This window comes from Garra rufa, chromosome 3 (assembly GCF_049309525.1).
Source record: "Garra rufa chromosome 3, GarRuf1.0, whole genome shotgun sequence".
NCBI lineage: Eukaryota > Metazoa > Chordata > Actinopteri > Cypriniformes > Cyprinidae > Garra > Garra rufa.
In genome coordinates this window covers 39,121,777-39,143,825 of record NC_133363.1, presented here as the reverse complement: position 1 = coordinate 39,143,825, position 22,049 = coordinate 39,121,777, and the positions used below count along the sequence as shown (strand labels likewise).

Below are 22,049 nucleotides of genomic sequence, written 5' to 3'. Positions count from 1 at the left end.
CATAGTAAATTCTGCTGAACTTGGACATTCTCGCACAGTTGCCATGGGCCTTAGACCGGTCACTTACGTATTGGCGAGCTCGGCGCTGACCACTAGCGCTTGAAAAACCCACAAACCTGCTCCTAAAACAGTGCGCTGGCACATGTGTAGTACATCTGGGCAACTGCTGAGTCTCTGAAATTCGGTCTTTTAAAATAAAGACAGCACTTGTCATGACAAAAGCTGAAACGTCCGACACACATTATGACCAAAACGTTTTCAACAGAGTACAAATGTACTCTGTGGTGGTTTTAAACCACATGCCATTTGATATTTTACATTTATTTTCCTCCATGATTAATAAATTCAACTTTATATAACATAGTATATAACAATAGTCATGTAATATCAAACGGAACAAAGCCTATTGTGTTCTAAGCACTTAACCCTGATTCAGACAGAAAGTCTTTGCTGTGATGCTTGAATTTTGGTTATGTACCCACAAGACCTCTTACAGAAAAGGGTTGGAATTTCCCCATTTTTTGTTTAAAAACTGTAAACAGGTTGTGGTTTTATCACACTGTCATTTTTCCATTTCAACCAGTTTCAGAAATGAACCATCTCCTGTAGTGACAATATACACTACCAGTCAAAAGTTTTTGAAAAACCAAGCTTGCATTTATTTGATCCAAAGCACAGCAAAAATGGAATAACTGTATTCAATTTAAATATATATTAGAGAGTAATTTATTTCTGTGATCAAAGCTAAAGTTTGAGTGTCACACAATCCTTCAGAAATCATTCTGATATGCTGATTTGCTGTTCAAAAAACATTTATTATTACTATTATGAATATTTAAAACAGTTGAGTACATTTTTCAGAATTTTCTTTAATGAGTATGTGAAATAAAAAGCTTTTGTAACGTCAGTATAATTTTTTTTTAAATAAATTACTTTTTATTATTTAGCAAGGATACTTTAAATTGATCAAAAGTGATGATAAAGACGTTTATAATGTTACAAAAGATTTCTATTTTAGATAAATGCTGTTCTTCTGGACTTTCTTTTCATCAAAGAAACCTGAAAAAAATCTACTCAGCTGTTTTCAACATAATAATAATAATAATAATAATAATAATAATAATAAATGTTTTTTGAGCAGCAAATCAGAATATTAGAAGGATTTCTGAAGGATCATGTAGCTGGAGTAATGATGCTTAAAATTCAGTTTTGAAATCACATGAATAGATCACATTTTAAAATATATTCAAATAGAAATCTGTTATTTTAAATAGTAAAAATATTTCAGAATTTTACAGTTTTTTGCTGTACTTTGGATCAAATAAATGCAGGCTTGGTGAGCAGAAAAAACTACTGTTCAGAAGCATTTGATGGGTTGTTAATTCTAAAACAATATCATAATGTAGCTACTGAAATGCTAGAAATTTTAACACTGTGTAATATCTTAAAAGTATAATAATCATTGATCATCATAATGTTGGTTACACTTTCTTTCATTTACTAATACTCAAATGACTGCTAGTTGACATGTAACAGCTGACATTCTAAACAATTCTGTAGCATATTTGATTTCATAGGTAAAAGCTATAATTATAACAATAATATATTTTAATTAATTGATTCATTTGAAGTATTTGACATTAAACTGACAGATCACCGTGTGATTTTATGCTTGGAAGCAAAACTATGCCCCATTAAATGTCCTTGGCTGCAAATGTTGCCTCTTATTACCACAAGTACAGTTCTGAGTCTGGTTTCATTGTCTGTGTGTGACCCACTTCTCTTTTCACTCATGTTCAATCTGATGTTCTATGCCAAGTTCAGTAATTAGGTTCTGACACAAAACAGACTTTCTGCCTCTTTGAGCCAAGCACAACCTCATACCACTCACGGTCTATTAGCCAATAGTCTGACTATGCTGGACAACCCAAACTCTAACCACACGCCCAGTGGGTGATTTGACCTCAGCTTTAACTGGTTTTAATGAGTAACCTCTTTGCAATATTGGCTGCAGAATGGCGTATTGAGGTACTTGTGCGTCACCTGCTGGACAATAAATGCAATTACAATCAAATATTCTCAACCTGTTACAATATAGCATGTCTCAAGAGGCATTGTTATTAATAATAAATCTTTGCCAGTAAAATAAACAAAATGCCTACAATTAAAAATAATAATAATAAATATTGCAAACCGTAAAATACAAAACATATTCAATATAAACAACCTATTAATATTTAGAAAACCTAAAACTGTCTATGTATTACATAGACAGTGTAATAACATCCTTAATATTTGAGAGGGAAATAATTTGTCATAGCTAATAATATTGCATTTCCATTCAGGTTCATTAATAAAATATTAGATTTTGAATACTTTTTAAAGAAGTCTCTTCTGCTATTTGATCCAAAATACAGCAAATGCAGTAATATTGTGAAATATTTTTACTATTTAAAATAACTGCTTTCTATTTGAATATATATATATATATATATATATATATATATATATATATATATATATATATATATATATTATCAAATCTAACTTTTCAGCATCGTTACTTCAGTTTTCAATGTCACACGATTCTTTAGAAATCATTATAATATGCTAATTTGTTATTTAAGAAACATTTATTATTATTATTAATTATTAATATTATTATTAATAATAATATTATTTTAATTAATATATTTATTCATATTAATATACATTTATCTGAAATAAAGTGTTTGTAACTATACACTATACCATTCAAAAGCTTGGAGTCAGTATTTCTTTTTTTGAGGAAAGAAATTACATAAATTAATACTTTTATTTAGCAAGAGTGCTTTAAATTGATCAAAAGTGATGATAAAGATGCTGATGTTCTTCTGAACTTTCTATTCATCAAAGAAACCTGAAAAAACATAACATAATAATAATAATAATAGTAAATGTTTTTTGAGCAGCAAATCAGAATATTAGAATGATTTCTGAAAGAATGTGACTGGAGTAATGATGCTAAAAATTCAGCTTTGAAATCATGAATAAATTACATTTTAAAATATATTCAAATAGAAAACAGTTATTTTAAATAGTAAATTATTTCAAAATGGTACTGTTTTTGCTGTACTTTGAATCAAATAAATGCTAGAAGATCCATCTTTCGATATAATTAAATTTTAATTGTGGACAAATTTCTATGTAATTTTCTACGTAAATAAATGGCTACATACATACAATAAATAATACAAAAAAATCTGCACAGCCTCAAAGAATAATAACCATCTAAACACAATAATAGCCATATCTACAAAACATCACAGGGGCATTTGCAAAATGTTACACTATTATAACATTTTTATTTATCAAAACAAATTTAAAAAAAAAATCAGCTTTTTATTTTTAGGCAGAGCTGTCGTATTAAATGTTTTTTAACTCTACAAACAGCAGGAAGACTTAAAAATATACATTTGTGGATAAATTCCCAGCCAGTAATAACATATAATTTACATTAGCCTTCTTCTTTATATTTTCCATATTCAAAAGAAAAAGGAGGTGTACAAATATATATAAAGTCTTTGGTTCAAAATACCACCCTTTCTCTCAGATGTGCAATACTTTATTTTAAAACCAACAATATTAAAACAATTAGACATTCAAATTACAAACTTACTCAACATAATAATAGGAGCTAGACGCTACATGAAAAAACTAAAAAATAATGAGAAACACAAATTTATACACATTAAAAATTGTTACAAAAACAAAACAAAACAAAACAAAACAAAACAAAACAAAACAAAACAAAAAACACCAGAATGTGAATGACATTACAATGATATTACAAAGATATTCCAACAAACGCATATAAGGAAAGCATCTAAATACATGGATATTCTTTAAATACCTAATATTTCACGAATCTTAAGAGTTTTTTTATCCTTTATAAGATGAAGAGATTTTAGAAGCGATTTTAGTTCAATTTTAAAAAGTTGATGAGATGGAGAACTATTTGCAAAGTTTTGTTTGTGAATGAAAAATTTACCATAAAAAACTCAAAACTTTAAAGTAAACGAATGTTTGGATATGTGATTACGTCATTTTAGTGCGACACTTGGCACTGTGGATGGCGCCATCCTCACAACGTGTGCGCTGTGTTTAGAGCCGACTGCGAACTGTTTTGATCTCACCCGGCATTGACATATTTGCGGAAGGTAAGAACTACAACTTAAGGGGATGTTTTGGTGTCTTAAAACTCCTCCAGCTGAAGTAATTTGTGATGTTAAATACTTCACTTTACTCCGTAGGCCAACATGCGTGACAGTAGAGTATCTTTAGCCACCAAGCTACATACTAGATGTTTCTCTGCTTTTGTTCGAGTTTGGATATTATATACCAATGGGGTCTCATTGGTACAACTCACATTCCGAAAGACTGATCATAATTCGCTTCATTGAGACATTATTTTTAGCCGATGGCAGCTGACAGATTTGCCAGTATGATGATAAGAGTGATTGACATGTTTCCATATAACGTTAATCTTATGCCGTTATTATGATACCGAAACGATTTACAAATTTGTGTCATCCTCTGATTCACAGATCATGTATAAAGTATACATTTGAAGGGTTTCATACAACAGCAGGCCGAGAAGAACCTCTTGAGACGTTCATAATTATGCTGCTAACGTTACAGTTATTATGAATGCGTGATGCAGATATATTCACATGCACGTGGACGTAGACATGTATTATTCCTGATCTGTCCTCTAGTGCTGTTTTGACCTGCTCTTGTAGGTTAATGAATGGTTAATACTTGTGAATAATGCACAATATGTTTTGGTTTTGAGGCTGGTTTTAGATCATCAAAGACTTTCATGTCTATTTCATGTTTTTATTATAGTCTATCCACGTGTAATCTGTCAGTCATTTAAATCTGACATGGCTTTAGTGATGTGACTCTGAACTATCTTTAAAGGAGTAGTTCACTTTCAGAACAAAAATTTACAAATTATGTACTCACTCCCTTGTCATCCAAGATGTTCATGTCTTTCTTTCTTCAGTCGTCAGGAAATTATGTTTTTTGAGTAAAACATTTCAGAATTTCTCTCCATATAATGGACTTCTATGGTGCCCCTGAGTTTGAACTTCCAAAATGCAGCTTTAAAGGGCTCTAAACCATCACGGCTGAGGAAAAAAGGGTCTTATCTAGCAAAACGATGGGTTATTTTCTAAAAAAAAAAAATTACAATTTATATACTTTTTAACCCTTAAATGCTTGTCTTGTCTAGCTCGGCAAGACGAGCGTTTGAGATTAAAAAGTATATAAGTTGTTAATGTTTTTAGAAAATAACCGATCGTTTCGCTAGATAAGATTCCTCAGCTGGGATCATTTAGAGCCCTTTAAAGCTACATATAAATTGCATTTTGGAAGTTCAAACTCAGGGGAATAATAGAAGTCCATTATATGGAGAGAAATCCTGAAATGTTTTTCTCAAAAAACACAATTTCTTTGCGACTGAAGAAAGAAAGATGCAAACATCTTGGATGACAAGGGGGTGAGTACATAATCTGTAAATTCTTGTTCTGAAAGTGAACTACTCCTTTAAGTTAGGATGTGTTTTAACAGCACACAGAGAAAGTATTGACTGTTTGTGTTAATTGTTAGCCTTTTCCCTGAAAGTACTTATCGTATCGTACGTATTGTATCGGCCAGATTGATTAATAATTTGATCACTATTTGAACAGCATTGGCTGTCTATTTGGTCACTGAACAGTATTGGTAGTTCCTCCTATGTCAGTTTCAAAATCTACCAATAGCCTTGTCGAAGCATAATAAACATTCTGTTTTCAAGATATTTGTAATGAATTATAGAGGGTTTGCACTTACGTCACGATTTGGTCAGTTACCTGGATGTGTGGCTATATTGGCAATACTCGGATGTAAACAACAGCATGGATTGCACGATTAATGTACTAATGAATACATTGTTCTGCTAATTTATGCTGTCTAAACCTGGGTAAAAAGCGTGTGGAAGCTTCTAAATCATATAGAGAAAGACTTAGTAAGGAGGAAAGGGCACAATATTTCAGCAAACTAAAGTTAATATGTGTTAAAGATGCATATAAGCAGTATTAATTAAAATATTAGCCTAATATTTCACTTACCCGACCGGAAATGATAAAAACAAACAGAAATGTTGTCAAGATTCTTACCCTGGAAATCCTAATTCAGTTTGGCCAACCACTGTGTTTTATCAAGGGCAGGGTCAATGCAGCTAGCTATCAGGAGATTTTGGAGCACTTCATGCTTCCATCTGCTGAAAAGCTTTATGGAGATGAAGATTTCATTTCTCAGCACGACCTGGCACCTGCTCACAGTGCCAAAACCACTGGCAAATGGTTTACTGACCATGGTATTACTGTGCTCAATTGGCCTGCCAACTCTCCTGACCTGAACCCCATAGAGAATCTGTGGGATATTGTGAAGAGAAAGTTGAGAGACGCAAGACCCAACACTCTGGATGAGCTTAAGGCCGCTATCGAAGCATCCTGGGCCTCCATAACACCTCAGCAGTGCCACAGGCTGATTGCCTCCATGCCACGCCGCATTGAAGCAGTCATTTCTGCAAAAGGATTCCCGACCAAGTATTGAGTGCATAACTGAACATAATTATTTGAAGGTTGACTTTTTTTGTATTAAAAACACTTTTCTTTTATTGGTCGGATGAAATATGCTAATTTTTTGAGGCTTGAACTACTTCAGTTGTGTAGTAATGAATCTAAAATATATAAAAGGCTAATGTTTATCAGTACATTACAGAAAATAATGAACTTTATCACAATATGCTAATTTTTTTAAAAGGACCTGTACTCCAAATGTTTTTCCAGGTCTGACTGATTAATAAAGCCCAAAACATTATAATAATTGAACATTTTCAGCAGCAATAATCAGCAAAATATGAGAGTTTTGTTCGGTTCAGTGGCATTGTTTACGTTCAGTGCTGCCAACATTGCTGATAGATAACACTCCATAGCATAATATGTTAAATATTAATTTAATATTAAGTAGTTTATGAATCTTGTTTACAGTAGCATTCAAAAGTTTTCAAAAAGATTTTAAAATAGTTTTTCCAAACAAAACAAAAAAGTACAAATGTTACTTTTTTTAACATTTTTATAAAAAATATTTAATAGATGTGATAAATAGATTTGATTTTATTTTATTTTAGAATTTTACAAATGTAAAATATTTTGGGGAGGTAAATTTGCTGGTCAAAAGCTTTGGGAACCCAACATATTTGATCAACCACAACTACTAAAGAGTAGCTTAAAGGATAACTGTTGATTTAGTTTTGTGGTCAGTGGCCGGTGAATGGGAGTACTAGGGCATACATTTGAGCGCATCAAAATCGATATTTTTACAACACCAAGAAGGCTCAACACACCATGACACTTTGCTCGAAGTATCGCCTGGGTCTCTACACATGAACTCGAGCATTGAGAACATTGTTCGTGTACACACAGTTTACTAAAAAGAAAGTTTTTGAACAACTCACTTACACTGTTTGGGTTTCCGCTCACGGCCGTCTTGCCAGTCAAGAGGTGTCAATCTCCAAATGCGAATGAATGGACCCCATAGGATGAAATATTAGGCTTATATGAGGCTCTTTTTACAACTAGAAGTTTAATATTGTTTTTCACTTGCGACAAAACAACGAATTAGCCGTGCATTTATATGGAAATATGCTTTAGGAGCTATCCATCCTCGCATTCTTGAGATTGACACCTCTTGTCTTGGTGTGTCGAGCCTTCTTAGTGTTGTAAAAATATCGATTTTGATGCGCTCAAATGTATGCCCCTAGTACTCCCATTCACCGGCCACTGACCACAAAACTAAATCACGGTCGATCTCAAAAACGGCTCGTTTGTCGTAATTATGCTTTTAGATATAAGTTTGTCTCGTTTACAGTAAAAAAACAGCCCAGGTTGCATTTTGGCAACAGTTATCCTTTAAGGCAACTTATGTGGGTTGATATAGTGTTAATTGTAATATACTTGGTCTGACAGTTACATAAATTGGAAAATGTTATTTGTTGTACATATACTTACAGTATATAATTCAAAATATAATTTGTGATCCTTGACCACAAAACCAATCTTAAGTAGCACTGGTATATTTGTGTCAATAGTCAAAAATACATAGTATGGGTCAAAATTATCGAATTTTCTTTTATGCCAAAAATCATTAGGATATTAAGTAAAGATCATGTCCCATGAAGATAATTAGTAAATTTCCTACTGTAAATATGTATTACATTTTGATTAGTAATATGAATTGCTAAGAACTTTAAAGCCAATTTTCTTAATATTTAGATTTTTTTTTTTTTGCACCTTTAGATTCCAGATTTTCAAATAGTAGTGATCTCAGCCAAATATTGTCCTATCCTAACAAACCATACATCAATGGGAAGCTTATTTAAGTGAGATCATGATTTGAAATTGACCCTTATGACTAGTTTTGTGGTCCAGGGTCACATTTGTTATTAAAATTGTTTTTATGCACATTTCTTTGCATTTCCATGTTTGCAACGCATAAGAATCGTGTGCTTATGTCCCAGCACAGGCTCACCAACTGAGCCTTGACCTTGTGTCAGATTTGTCTATTGTGGCTTTGTAATGTTTGACATATATAGGCTACTTCTGATCACAGCTTAAATGTCATGTTTTAAAGGCCAGTGAAATATATGTCACAATACCTCAAGTCCAAATGACATTTTGCTCAAGCACCTGAACCTAAAGCAAGATCCTTTGACCTTTGGAGTAAACAATCATTTTCTATGCTCTTCTCAGATATGAACCTACATTCTGTAGTTTGCATGTGATCTAACATCTGGTATATTCTAGTGTACATATATTCCTCAACATCTTTTATTTGAAATCAGATGAGATGCGTGCACCAAAGATGGAGTGTGTGAGTCTTTACACACAGGATTGCCTGGAAGTAACACATTGCAGCTGCCACCTTCCGCTTGAAACACCTTTGTACATGCTTGCAGTGTAGTTGCACTTACCGCTCTAATAACTATGAGTTTGTACTTCAAGCATTGCTTATAACTGTGTATTCTTTCTGTGGCACATGAGGCAGCTGTTTTTGGGCTCGTAAATGGAAATTCACAGCATCTGTGCTTTATTTACTAGTGATTAAAAAAAATGGGACTCATTTCTGTCACAGCATGGATGCCATTTAACCAGCTACTTCCTGTTTGTCCATGAGATGGGAAACCTCCAAAGCCATCTGCTGTACTAGTCTTGTTTTTGGCATTATTCAGGACAGGTCTCTGGAAAAAAAACATTGCCAGTTTATGCTTTGCACCAATAGGGGGCAGAGTTGCACAGCAGTTTTTCCAATTTAATGTTATTTGGATGAAATAAAATAATACAAGTCTGGGTTTAAGATGAGGACTTTAGTCTGGTTTTCACTAGGATTTTAGGAACAGTCAACAGAAGTGTCTGTTACCCATCAGGCCATTGGCCTGTTGTTTTTACATTTTACATACTATTTTTTTATGCCTTTCAAATATAAACATTTGATTTTGTGTGACATATTGAAGATTTTGGTTTTGAATTTTGCTTATTTGAGTCTGAAAAACAATGTCATCTAGTTTCCAGGGTTTTGTAAGAGTTTAAGCATTGTAAAATGTTAAAACTAATAAATGATAATAAAGATAGATACAGTATGTTTTGGTAAACAAACTTATGATATATTATATTATAAAAATATATATTATAGTATACACAAGTTTGGGGTCAGTAAAATTGAAATTAGGAAAATGTGTTTTTATTCTGCAAGAATATGTGAAATTGCTCAAAAGTGAGAATAAAGATATTTATAGGGTTACAAAAGGTTCCTATTACAAATAAATGCTGTTCTTTGATAATTTTTTTTTTGTTTAAAGAATCATGGGGAAAATATTATGGTTTTCACAAAAATGTTGAGCAGCACACCTTTTTTAAATTTCTGATAATGATATTAAGCACAAAAGTTAGGGTCTGATTTGATTTTAAAAAGTGTTATATTATTTTGTAATATGCTGGTAAAATAAAACTTTTAATTAAAAAGATCTTATCTGTAAATGTGACTGGCTTTTAGTTTTAAAATCTATGTACGCTACCAGTCAAAAGTTTTTGAACAGTACGATTTGTAATGTTTATTAAAGAAGTTTCTTCCGCTCACCAAGCCTGTATTTATTTGATCCAAAGTACAGCAAAAACAGTAAAATTTCGAAATATTTTAACTTATTAAAAATTGCTTTTTTCTATTTGAGTATATTTGAAATGTAATTTATTTATTCCTGTGATCAAAGCTAAATTTTCAGCATCATTACACCAGGCTTTAGGTTCACATGGTCTTTCAGAAATACTTCTAATTTGCTGTTTAAGAAACATTTTTATTATTATTATTATTATCAGTATTTAAAACATTTGAGTACTTTTTGGGAAAGAAATTATAGAAATTAATACTTTTATTTAGCAAGGATGTTTTAAATTGATCAAAAGTGATGATAAAGACATTTATTATGTTACAGAAGATTTCTTTTTCGGATAAATGCTGTTCTTCTGAAATTTCGAATCATCAAAGAAACCTGAAAAAAAAAATGTACTGAGCTATTTTCAACATAATAATAATACATGTTTTTTTGAGCAGCAAATCAGAATATTTGAATGATTTCTGAAGGATCATGTGACTGAAGTAATGATGCTAAAGATTCAGCTTTGAAATCGGAATAAATGACATTTTAAAATATATTCAAATAGAAAAGAGTTATTTTAAATAGTAAGAATATTTGAAAAATGTGCTGTTTTTGCTGTATTTTGGATCAAATAAATGCAGGCTTGGTGAGCAGAAGAGACTTCTTTAAAAGAAATAAAAAAATCTTACTGTTCAAAAACTTTTGACTGGTAGTGTACTATAGAGTTCACCTCAATTTTACCGTCTGGACAGGTTGTAGTTGAAGTGTTGTAGATAATGAATTCCTGAATGTTTCATAAAAGCAAAGGACTCTGGCGGGTAGCAATGTTAAATATGATATGTCAGGATTCCAGTCTATTAAGATAATAAATGAGCCGTATTGTGTGCTCTGTTTCTGCAGCTTTACCTAATGGACATCCAGAGCGCCAGCTCAGTTGTGCTGCAGGCTTTGACCCAGGCCACCAGTCAGGACACAGCTGTGCTGAAGCCTGCAGAGGAGCAGCTTCGCCAATGGGAGACCCAGCCTGGCTTCTACTCAGTGCTGCTGGTAAGAATCTGCTCCACACAGCCACAATATGAGCAGTTTATTGTTGCAAGAGAACATAGTATAAATGTAGGTAATAATATTTTATGAGGCTGTTACCCTTTTTCTGTGACACATTACATTTTGGCTGGGGCCAGTGGCATGTCAAAAATCTAATATCTTCATATAAATATTTTATATCAAGCAAAGCAACTTTGCACAGTGATATAGAATGCAGCCAAAGTATCGTTGTATATTGACTGTTTGAAATTGGATTATCTAGTCAGATTTGTTTTACTGCTTAGAGTTTTTTTAAATTCAGGTGTTACATAATGTAAAGCTGTTTTTGTACTGATGCCAGACTTTTGTTTGCTATTCGTTTGTTTTGAATAACCTTGCATGTTGACTCGTGTCCAAGTCCACAAAAAATTTAAATTTTAAAGTATTAAAATCACTAAATCGTTTATGATTTTAGTCATATCGCCCACCCCTAGAGCTAGACACCACAAGAGCCTGCATAACAATTACTTTCTCCCTAGAGAGATTGAATAATCATCTTGGCTTGAGTACAGACCACCACAGCACAAAAGTCTGATCCATTTCATCCATCTTCTGTTTCTAGCCTGCTGCACAGTCCACTGAGGGTAGAAAAGTAATGTGGTCATTTGTGTTGTACAATAACTTTTAAATGTAAATGAAAACACACACACACACACACACACACACACACACACACACACACACACACACACAGTTGGGTTTACATGTTTTATGGGGACATTCCATAGGCGTAATGGTTTTTATACTGTACAAACCGTACTTTCTATCGCCCTACACCTACCCTACACCTAAACCTAGCCCTCACAGGAGATTGTGCACACTTTTACTTCCTCAAAAAAACTCATTGTGCATGATTTATTAGCCTGTTTCCTCATGGGGACCTGAGAAATGTCCCCACAAGGTCAAAATCTACTGGTATTCCTATCCTTGTGGGGACATTTGGTCCCCACAACGTGATGAATACCAGGTACACACACACACACACACACACACACACACACACACACACACACACACACACGTTATTAAATAAACCATATATGTGACCCTGAGACATAAAACCTGTCTTAAGTAGTGCAGGTATATTTGTAGCAAAAGCCAAAGATGCATTGTTTGGGTCAAAATGGTCGATTTTTCTTTTATGCCAAAAATCATTAGGATATTAAGTAAAGATCATGTTCCATGAAGATATTTTGTAAATTTCCTAATATACAGTGCCCTCCACTAATATTGGCACCCTTAGTAAATATGAACAAAGGTGACTGTGAAAATAAATCTGCACTGCACAAAATATCTCTAAAGTATATTCCCATTAATATTACAATTTTTTTTTAGCACACCAGGGTGGCTAGGAGTATGAAATTGTCCAGTCATGACTTTCTGTTCCACAGGATTATAAATATGAGGAACACAAAAGCCAAATTCCCTTAATCGTCCATCACAAGAAGTAAAACCAAAGAATGTAGGTCTGATGTGCAGAACAAGTTTGTTGAGCTTCACAAAATAGAAACTGGCTGTAAGAAACGAGCTAAAGCATTGAAAATCCCCATTCCCACCATCAGGACAATTATTAAGAAGTTCCAATCAACTAAAGATGTTACAAATCTGCCTAGAAGAGGACGTGTGTCTATATCATCCTAATGCACGATAAGGAGGAGAGTTTGAGTGGCCAAAGACTCTCCAAGGATCACATTTGGAGAACTGCAGAGAATTGTTGAGTCTTGGGGTCAGAAAGTCTAAAATAAAATGATCAAACAGCCCCTACATCATCACATGTTGTTCCAGAGATTTTCAAGAAAAAAATCCACCTGGCTCACCCAAAAACAAACTCCAGCATATTCATTTGTCAGACATGATTGGAACTTCAAACAAGACTGGCTTCTGTGGTCAGTTAAAACTAAAAATGAGCTTTTTGGCAGCTAACCCTCCAGATGGTTTTGGTGCAGACAGGGATAAAAAAGTAGCCCATGCCCACGGTTAAAAATACTGCTGGTACTTTAATGTTGTGGACCTATTTTTCTGCCGGAGGTCCTGGACATCTTGTTTAGATACATGGCTTCATGGATTCTATCAAATACCAGCAGATAAAAAATCAAAACCTGACCTGCCTCTGTTGGAAATCTTATAATGGGCCGTGGTTGCATCTTCCAGCAGGACGATGATCCAAAACAAACATCAAAATCAACACAAAATTGTGTCACTGAGCACAGAATGAAGCTTCTACCATGGCCGTCCCAGTTCCCTGACCTGAACCCTGTATAGAAACTGAAGAGAAGAAGCACCAACATGAAGCTGGGAAGAGAGGGATTCTGGAGAATCTAGAGAGATTCTGTTTGAAGGAATGGCATCTGATCTCTTGTCAGGTGTTCTCCAAACTCATTAGACATTGTTGGAGAAAACTCAGAACTGTTATCTTGGGAAAAGGATGTTGCAATAATTGGGTGCCAATAATAGTGGCCAACGTGAACTAGAGAAAAACATTTATTTCATAATGAGATTTCACCCCTTGGTTCTATTGTTTTACTTAAATGACAGGTTTGAATTTTGTGAATGTTTTGAATGAAAGATCAAAAGGATAAATTATGCACATTTATTTTCACATCCACTTTTACTCATGTTAACCAAGGGTGCCAATATTAGTGGAGGGCACTGTAAATATATAAAATTTTAATTTTTGAGTAGTAATATGCATTGCTAAGAACTTCATTTGGACAACTTTAAAGGCAATTTTCTCAATATTTAGATTTTTTCGCACCCTCAGATTCTAGATTTTCAAATAGTTGTATCTCTGTCAAATATTGTCCTATCCTAACAAACCATACATTAATAGAAATAATGATGAATTTTCAGATGATGTTTAAACCTCAATATAAAAAAACCGACCCTTATGACTGGTTTTTGTGGTCCAGGGTCACATATGGCATTGACTTTAAGCACGAACTAATACCACAAAACAAAAGAACATTACCGAATTTGAGAAATTGTAGGGGAATGCAGGGTGATTTGAGCATGTGGGTTGAGCCACCACTTATTTCTAGACAACCTTAAACAAATTGGTGATGTGACCACACATATTTGAAGAGTTAACCATGTTACTCATCTTGTGATGGAGAGACTCCCATGAAAAAATTGGTAACTACATTTAAGTTCAAAAAAAGTTTTTTGCTATTTTTCAAAGTGATTTTGTATGTTCAAGACAAAAATACAGACAAATCTGAAAAATATTATGTGTTTGTGCTTTAGGACGTTATAATAATAATAATAATAATAATAATAATAATAATAATACTGTTAGCATGATGTTAGTTCTAAACTGCTGCATGATGAAAGTTTGTTAAAAACTGTAGGAGTGGGGTAAGTTGAGCCAGCGGATCACCCCTTCTTATGATTATAATTATGTCATTCATTTTAGTCCAAAATTTTTTGATTTTGTTCTTTGTTTTGGACTTGTTCTGAACATGTTAAATAGGCTTTGTTTTTTAAAATAGGCCATTTAATTTATGAAATTATATTTCTCTGCAACATTTATAAGCGGGATGTTGAGTACTATTAGCACAGATCTCCAAGGTCAGTTGCAGTCTGTTTTTGTTTTTAATTCTTCAATTTAAACTTTATTTTGTTCTGAAATGTTTTAATAATTTAAATGCTTTCAAAGTCATCCCAGTGTCTTGAGCCAAAGGCAGAAAAACTCCCTGGATTGAATGGTCAGTCCATCACAAGGCTCACACATAGATTTTACGAAGTCATTTTTATTGAATTTCTCTTTCTTTGAGAAGCATGAGGTGAAATTGTTCAGTTTTACTTCAGCATAAATAGTTGAACAGTCATGTGGCTCAACTTACCCCTAACTGGGGGCAAGTTGAGCCAAGAGGTCAATTTATTTTTGGAAAGTCATATTTTGAAATCAGTTTATTTTAGATTAAAATAATTATTCCCAAGAAAGCACCACATCATTTATGTACATATTTAAGTTGGCCCCATTACTGTCAAGTGCTTACTTTAAACACACTGCAAGTAAAAACCAGCTCAACTCACCCCACTCTCCCCTAGTAGTAAAAATAAAAATTAAAAACCATTAATACTGATGTTTCTTGTCTTGCCAAAATGATTTTACTTCCTGAAGTATAATGCCATTAGTGAACTAGATGTTGTTGCTTAAAGGGATATTAAAATATGTGACCCTGAACCACAAAACCAGTCTTAAGTAGCACAGGGATATTTGTAGCAATAGCCAAAAATAAATTGAATGGGTCAAAATGATAAATTTTTCTTTTATGCCAAAAATCATTAGGGTATTAAATAAAGATCATGTTCCATAAAGATATTTTGTAAATTTCCTACCGTAAATATATCAAAACCTAATTTTTCATTAGTAATATGCATTGCTAAGAACTTAATTTGGACAACTTTAAAGGCAATTTTCTCAATATTTTGATGTTTTTGCACCCTCAGATTCCAGTTTTCCAAATAGTCGTATCTCAGCCAAATATTGTCCTATCCTAACAAACCATACATTCATGGAAGCTTATTTATTGATGATGTCTCAATTTTAGTGTATTTCAACATTTCTTAATAAATTGACGGTTTTTGATGTTGAAAGTCAAAATTCACCTTTAATTTAACTTTTTATGAAAATAAATCTCAGTATGATAGTATCTTTAAAAATAGTTAGTTTAATACTTTTATATTAAATATGTTGACATATGATGGGAACATGAAAATGTGCCACATAGTAGAAGTGACCCTTGTGGTTTCTTGGCCGCTGGGCTGTGACATTGAGGGAGATTTTGTTGGAGGCTGATCCACCTGAGCTATGGGCTGACATCCTCACCAGATGGCCATTAGTTGTCATGACTCATTTTGCAATTCATGCCATGGCACTGTTTTATTTATGAGCATTTTTATTACCAAATAAAATAAGAAATTAAGCTTTTTAAACCAATGGAGTGTGCAGCAGTTCTTAAGGGATGTCAGGGGCTGCCAGTGATGACGAACCAAACAACACTGGTCTAAGTGGTCCAGGAGGGCATTGATTTTTGCATACTGAAGCCAAATCATTTTCATAATAATATGCAATTCATACAATTTATTTTTTTCGTCCTGTGCACTGGCACATGAGCTAATTTATTTGAAATGTGAAATTAATATTTTACACTTCATACTGGTCGCAGATGAATTAGTAATGTCCTTTGAGCCACACAGAGGTTAAATGCTTCTGAACGCAGGGCGTATAATTCTGTTACATGTCTTGGCTTATCTCCTCACAAACACTCGTTGAGTTCTTATTTTCATCTTTAGAAGTGAACTTTTCTAGTTTTGGGTCAATCTGGCTACCTTTCAGATGCTGAACAAAGGCAGATGGGGAGGACATTTAAACCACTTTGTTGTGTTTACAGTGGAGACTGTGCTGTCCCGGGGCTTGATATTTTTTGGTTTGAGCTTGAGTTTTCATTGGCAGGAGGAGCAAAAGGCTAAGTAAGGATCAGGGTCAGTACCAGTAAATTAAATTTCATCACTTTTGATGCTGTTAAATAGAACAAATGTAAGTATTAGCAAAGTAGTTGCAATGAAACAGAAGTAGTGACTTTTGTTGTTCACAAAAAATATCTGTAACTATAAATTAAAGCATATAGACAGCTCTGGTTACTGAATTGAATCACTGCTCTGTACTACACATACTGTTCAAAGTCTAGTATCTTTACTGTAATATCACCCTGCAGAATCCTGTCCCCCTTCGTCAATGCCTGATAATAAACCTTGTGTGTGATATCCATTCTAAGCTAACAGGTTAAGCTGTTGGAACACAAAGCAAAATAAATGCTATAATTTTCGGTAGTGTTATGTGATATGATTTAAAAAAAACATTAATTGGGTGATTTAAGAATAAATGGACTGTCAAGTAATTTTTTATCTTTTCTAATCTGGCATTAAATAAACTACCCAAAGGAATACAAGGAGACAATGCAGTAATAAATTTAGTTTCTAGCTTAAAAGTTATTAAAGTAAACATCAGTCCATCTTTGTCTTGTTGGTGGCACTAGAGGGTTTAAAAGGCCGACCCCAAAATTTTAATAATTCATTCTGCACTGATCATCAGGCCTTCCAAGAGATTTTAAATTTAAGGCTTAGTTCACCCAAAAATAAAAGAGTTACAAATTAAGATATTTTTTAATGAAATCGGTGAGCTTTGTGACCCTGCATAGACAGCAACGCACCTGACACGTTCAAGGCCCAGAAGGGTAAGGAAATTGTTAAAATAGTCCATGTGATATCAGTGGTTCAACCTTAATCTTATGACGTTGTGAGAATATTACTACATTCACACAGCATGTCTTAAGGAAATGTTCACACTACAGGCAAATGTGGCCCAAATAAGATTATTATTATTATTATTATTATTTTTTTTTTGCTCGGATGACTCAGATATGTTTTTGTCATTATTTATACAGCGCTTTTTACAATACAAGTTGTGTCAAAGCAGCCTTACAGTATTAAAATAATAAAGTAAAAAGTCATGACAGTGTGAACAGCACAAACCACATGGAATCTGTACTGCAAAAATGGGCGTATCTTATTTAGTATTTTTGTCTTGTTTCTAGTCAAAATAGCTAAAAATTCTTAAATTAAGATGCATTTACTAGATAAGCAAAATCACACAAGATATTTAGTCATGTTTAAAGCAAAATGCACTTAATTTAGTTTTTTCTCCCTGGAAACAAGTAAAATGATCTACCAGTGGGGTAAGTAAAGTATTCTTAAAACAAGATTATTTTACTTACCCCACTGGCAGATAATTTTACTTATCTTTAGCAAAATGCACTTAATCCCCCCCCCCCCCCCTGGAAACAAGACTAAATATCTCGCGTCATTTTTCTAGTAAATGCATCTTAATTTAAGAATTTTTACATATTTAGACTAGAAACAAGACAAAAATACATAAGTAAGATAAGGCTTTTTTTGCAATGAGATATTTTCAATTACAATTTGTGCCACTTCCATATGTGGTATTAAATTTGATACAGTCATGTCGGAATTCATGCAACTATTACACATCACTCTAGATTGACATTCATCAAAATTCTGCGATAACGGGAGACACTTCAAAGATTTTACATAACCGAAGTTATCAAAAAAGTTGCTAAAGGTAATTAGGTAATCCGTGGAAGTGTGATGTGACTCATAAGTCACATAACTCATAAGTATTACAGTGATAACTCTATATACAAGCAAAACATGAGGGCTCATATCATAAAAGTTACTTTATTTTAAACTTTATTTTTCATATTGCCTCTGCTGGCTTCTGCAGCAGATCACACTATAAATAAATGCATAATCGCTTACTTTATGTCCTGTGTGTTTACTTCTGTATGACAGAACGTTGCGCAGGTGTTGTCAAATCAACAGTTTCCTCTCGGAATTGGGCTACTTTTTCTGTTGTAGCGGGGGTTGTTTTTCAACTTTGTGGGTTGGCGCGACCCCACTTATGCGATATTTACCCCCCTTAACATGGTTGGGCGAGTTTTGAAAAGCAATTGGGTGGATTTTGTTGTGATAACCTGGAAACCCTGTTTGTATTGTTCTTTTCCGCATGCGGGTCAGTTTAGAACCTTGATCTGTACACACAGGAAATCTGATTTTGCCACATTTAAAATAGCAATGTAAACAGCTATACAAAAAAACAAAACAAAACAAAAAAAACAGAGCACAAAGGCTTGCAGTGTGAACGTTTGTTCAGATTGGATTTTTTTGTAGAGCTGTTCACATTTTTGTTTTAAAAATAGCTAAAATCATATCTCATAAAAGAACAATACGAACGGGGTTGCCAGGTGATCACAAAAACCCTGCCCAATTGCCAAACTAGTTCAGAACTAGCTTAATCGCGTTCCGGGGTTAAATGTCGTCTTAGTGGTGTCGCTTTAACCCACAGTTGAAAAACGCACGGCAACAGTGAAAAAGTAGTACAGTTCCGTGGAAAATCTGTGGACTTGGCAACACTTGCGCTGCCCCCTGTCATACGGAAGTAAACACGGAGAACATAAAGTAAGTGATTATGCATTTATTTATCATGTGATCTGCCGCTGAAGCCAACGTAATTATGCAATCAGGCAATATGAAAAATAAAAATAAGGAAGAGAATTTTGAAACGCTTATGATACGCGCCCTCATTTAGCTTGTGTATATAGAGTTCTGACACATCACACTTTCACCACTGTCTTGATAAGTTTGGGTATGTAAAATCTTTGAAGTGACTCGCATGAGCGCAGAATCATAGCGAATGTTGATCTTGAGTGACATAAATGTCATAGAAGCGTGAATTCTGATATGACTGTTCACACTGCAGTCCCATAGCAAAACATCTGACCTGTATCAGATTTAGCACCACGTATGGAAGAGGCACAAATCATAATTGAAAGGATCAGATTCCATGTGGTTTGTGCTGTTCACACTGTCATGAGAAAAACAGATCTGAGTCACATATGAGCAAAATGTGGATTTGTGCCACATTTGCATGCAGTGTGAACGAAGTCTTCGTGCGCAAAGAAAACAAAAAATGACTACTTTATTCATTAATTTCTTCTCTTCTGTGCCAAGTCTCCACTGTGCATTCACACAACGCAGTACCACAATGCAGGTGTGTGGTGCTGCTGATGTAGAAGAAATGGTAGAATAAAGTGGTTATTTTGGTTTTTGTGCTCAAAAAATATTCTCGTAGCTTCACAATTTAAGTTGAACCTCTGGTGTCACATGGACTATTTTAACGATGTTCGTACTACCTTTCTGGGCGTTGAACGTGGTAGTTGCGTTGCTATCTATGCAGGGTCAGAAAACTCTCGGATTTCATCAAAAATATCTTAATTTGTCTTCCGAAGATGAATGAAGGTCTTACGTGTTTGGAACGTCATGAGAGAGAGTAATTTTCATTTTTGGGCGAACTGTCACTTTAAGGGTGCAGTTACAAATCTGTGGGCGCAAACTGAAAGTACAGATTAAGAAATAGTGGGCATAGTTTAGCATGACTTAAAAAAATCTCCTATACATCCTTAGGGCAGCCTAGTACTTTTGACGTCCCTATTCAGAACACACAGACACACACACACAAAAAATCTTGAGGATTTGCGGAAATGCCAGTTTCTGCTCTTGTGGTTGTGTATGACTAAATCTTCTCTTGCTCTTTTAGAGAATGAGGTGTCTGTGGACCCTCAGGCCTGGCCAGTACAACCCCTCTCTTGTCTCCTGAGGGGGGCTCAGCAGCGGCCGTGTTGTCATACAGCACTGGCTATGGTGGTGTAGATGTCCTCTCAAATCCTTTAAGCCTTCAAACTTGGCACAGACTCCTTCGTTATTGAGCTTTAGCATGAAATAGGATTGCAAAGAAATGGAACACAATCCTACGTATCAGCAGACTTTTTTCCTTCAATGATTTCTGCAGGCGTCAACTTCGACTGCAGCGCTATAAGAATGTCTGTCACGTCCAATCAGCCTCTCTTATCTGTTTGTATTTGAGCCAACCTGCTGTCACTCGTTCTGTCACCCAAAGAAATCAGCCTGATTTGTATGGACTCGCATTTAGCTTATTTGTCTACCCAAATGGTGCATTCGCTGACCTTGAGGTGAATTGCGCAGAGGTGGCGGGTCGATTTTTTTGATTTATGTTTACTTGTCAGCTGTCTATTGATATGATATTCACCTGTCAGATTTTGAAAGCAATAAGCGTCCGTTTGCGTCACAGAGCCGGGCAATGCACCCTCTCTGCTCTTGTTTTTGCATGCAATGAAGATTTCTTCCTCTCGGTTATCCTCGGTAATTTATTACCCTTTGCTCATCGTCTTCTGTAGGAAATGGGTCTCTGTATGGACTCTTATCTGGCAGAGTGGAATGAGCCCTGGTCTCGGAGCAGCCGAGTGTGGGGGTTTGGGGGTTTGGTGGCCCTGCGTCAGAGCCTGGCGGAGCTGCTTCCTCTTGAACGCAGCTGCTACTACATATTTATCAATGAGCATTAGCTTTCCTTGGCCTGCTCCTCGCTCCCCGCGCTCTTATTCCGGACATGGCATGCTGGATTAAACCTCGAAACTCACTCCACCGTGGAATAGCCTTTAATTATTCAGTGTTAGGCTTTAGCCTTGCTAACCTAACTTGCTTCTCCTCACCTCAGGAAATCCTCTTTTTTTCACATTGCTGCGTATATTCAAGGGTGATGTCTGGAAGTTTTGTGGTGTCAAATGGAAGTGCAAAAATCATTTTTATTTAAAGATAATAAAATAAAAATAATAAAACATCAGACACCCCTCCTCATCCACCTCTAGCTGAGAGGCCAGGGCAGTGGTGAAACATATATATATATATATATATATATATATTAGGGGTGGGCATAGATTAATTTTTTTAATCTAGATTAATCTAGATTAAATTTTGGAATTAATCTAGATTAATCTAGATTAAAATGGCTAATTTGAATTCTGATGAAGGCATTCAGAATATGTGTGCTACCCAAATAATGACTTAAAGTCTTTGAGAATGGATCATAAAGCTCATGAAGCTGTTCTATGATAATTTGTTGATGAAAATAAATTATGTTCAATTAGATGTACTTGTGTTTACTAACTAACTAACAATGAAATTATTTTTTCTACCTATTAGATTGTGTTTTTTTTTAACGTCAACACCTACCCAGCCCATTACATGTTACACCGTACTTTTATTTTGACAGGTTGCCGAGAAGTTTCTGTGT

The 22,049-nt window shown here is 34.4% G+C and overlaps 1 protein-coding gene across 1 annotated transcript in view; it reads left to right on the top strand.

The window, feature by feature from the left end:
• The first annotated feature begins 4,114 nt into the window (after nucleotides 1-4,114).
• ipo11 (importin 11) overlaps nucleotides 4,115-22,049 on the top strand; it is a 229,992-nt gene continuing 212,057 nt past the window's right edge. Inside the window, exons 1-2 of the mRNA XM_073836609.1 lie at nucleotides 4,115-4,199; nucleotides 11,138-11,284. Coding sequence (XP_073692710.1) covers nucleotides 11,147-11,284 — 138 coding nt within the window. The 5' untranslated portion in view covers nucleotides 4,115-4,199; nucleotides 11,138-11,146. The remainder of the gene's footprint in view (nucleotides 4,200-11,137; nucleotides 11,285-22,049) is intronic.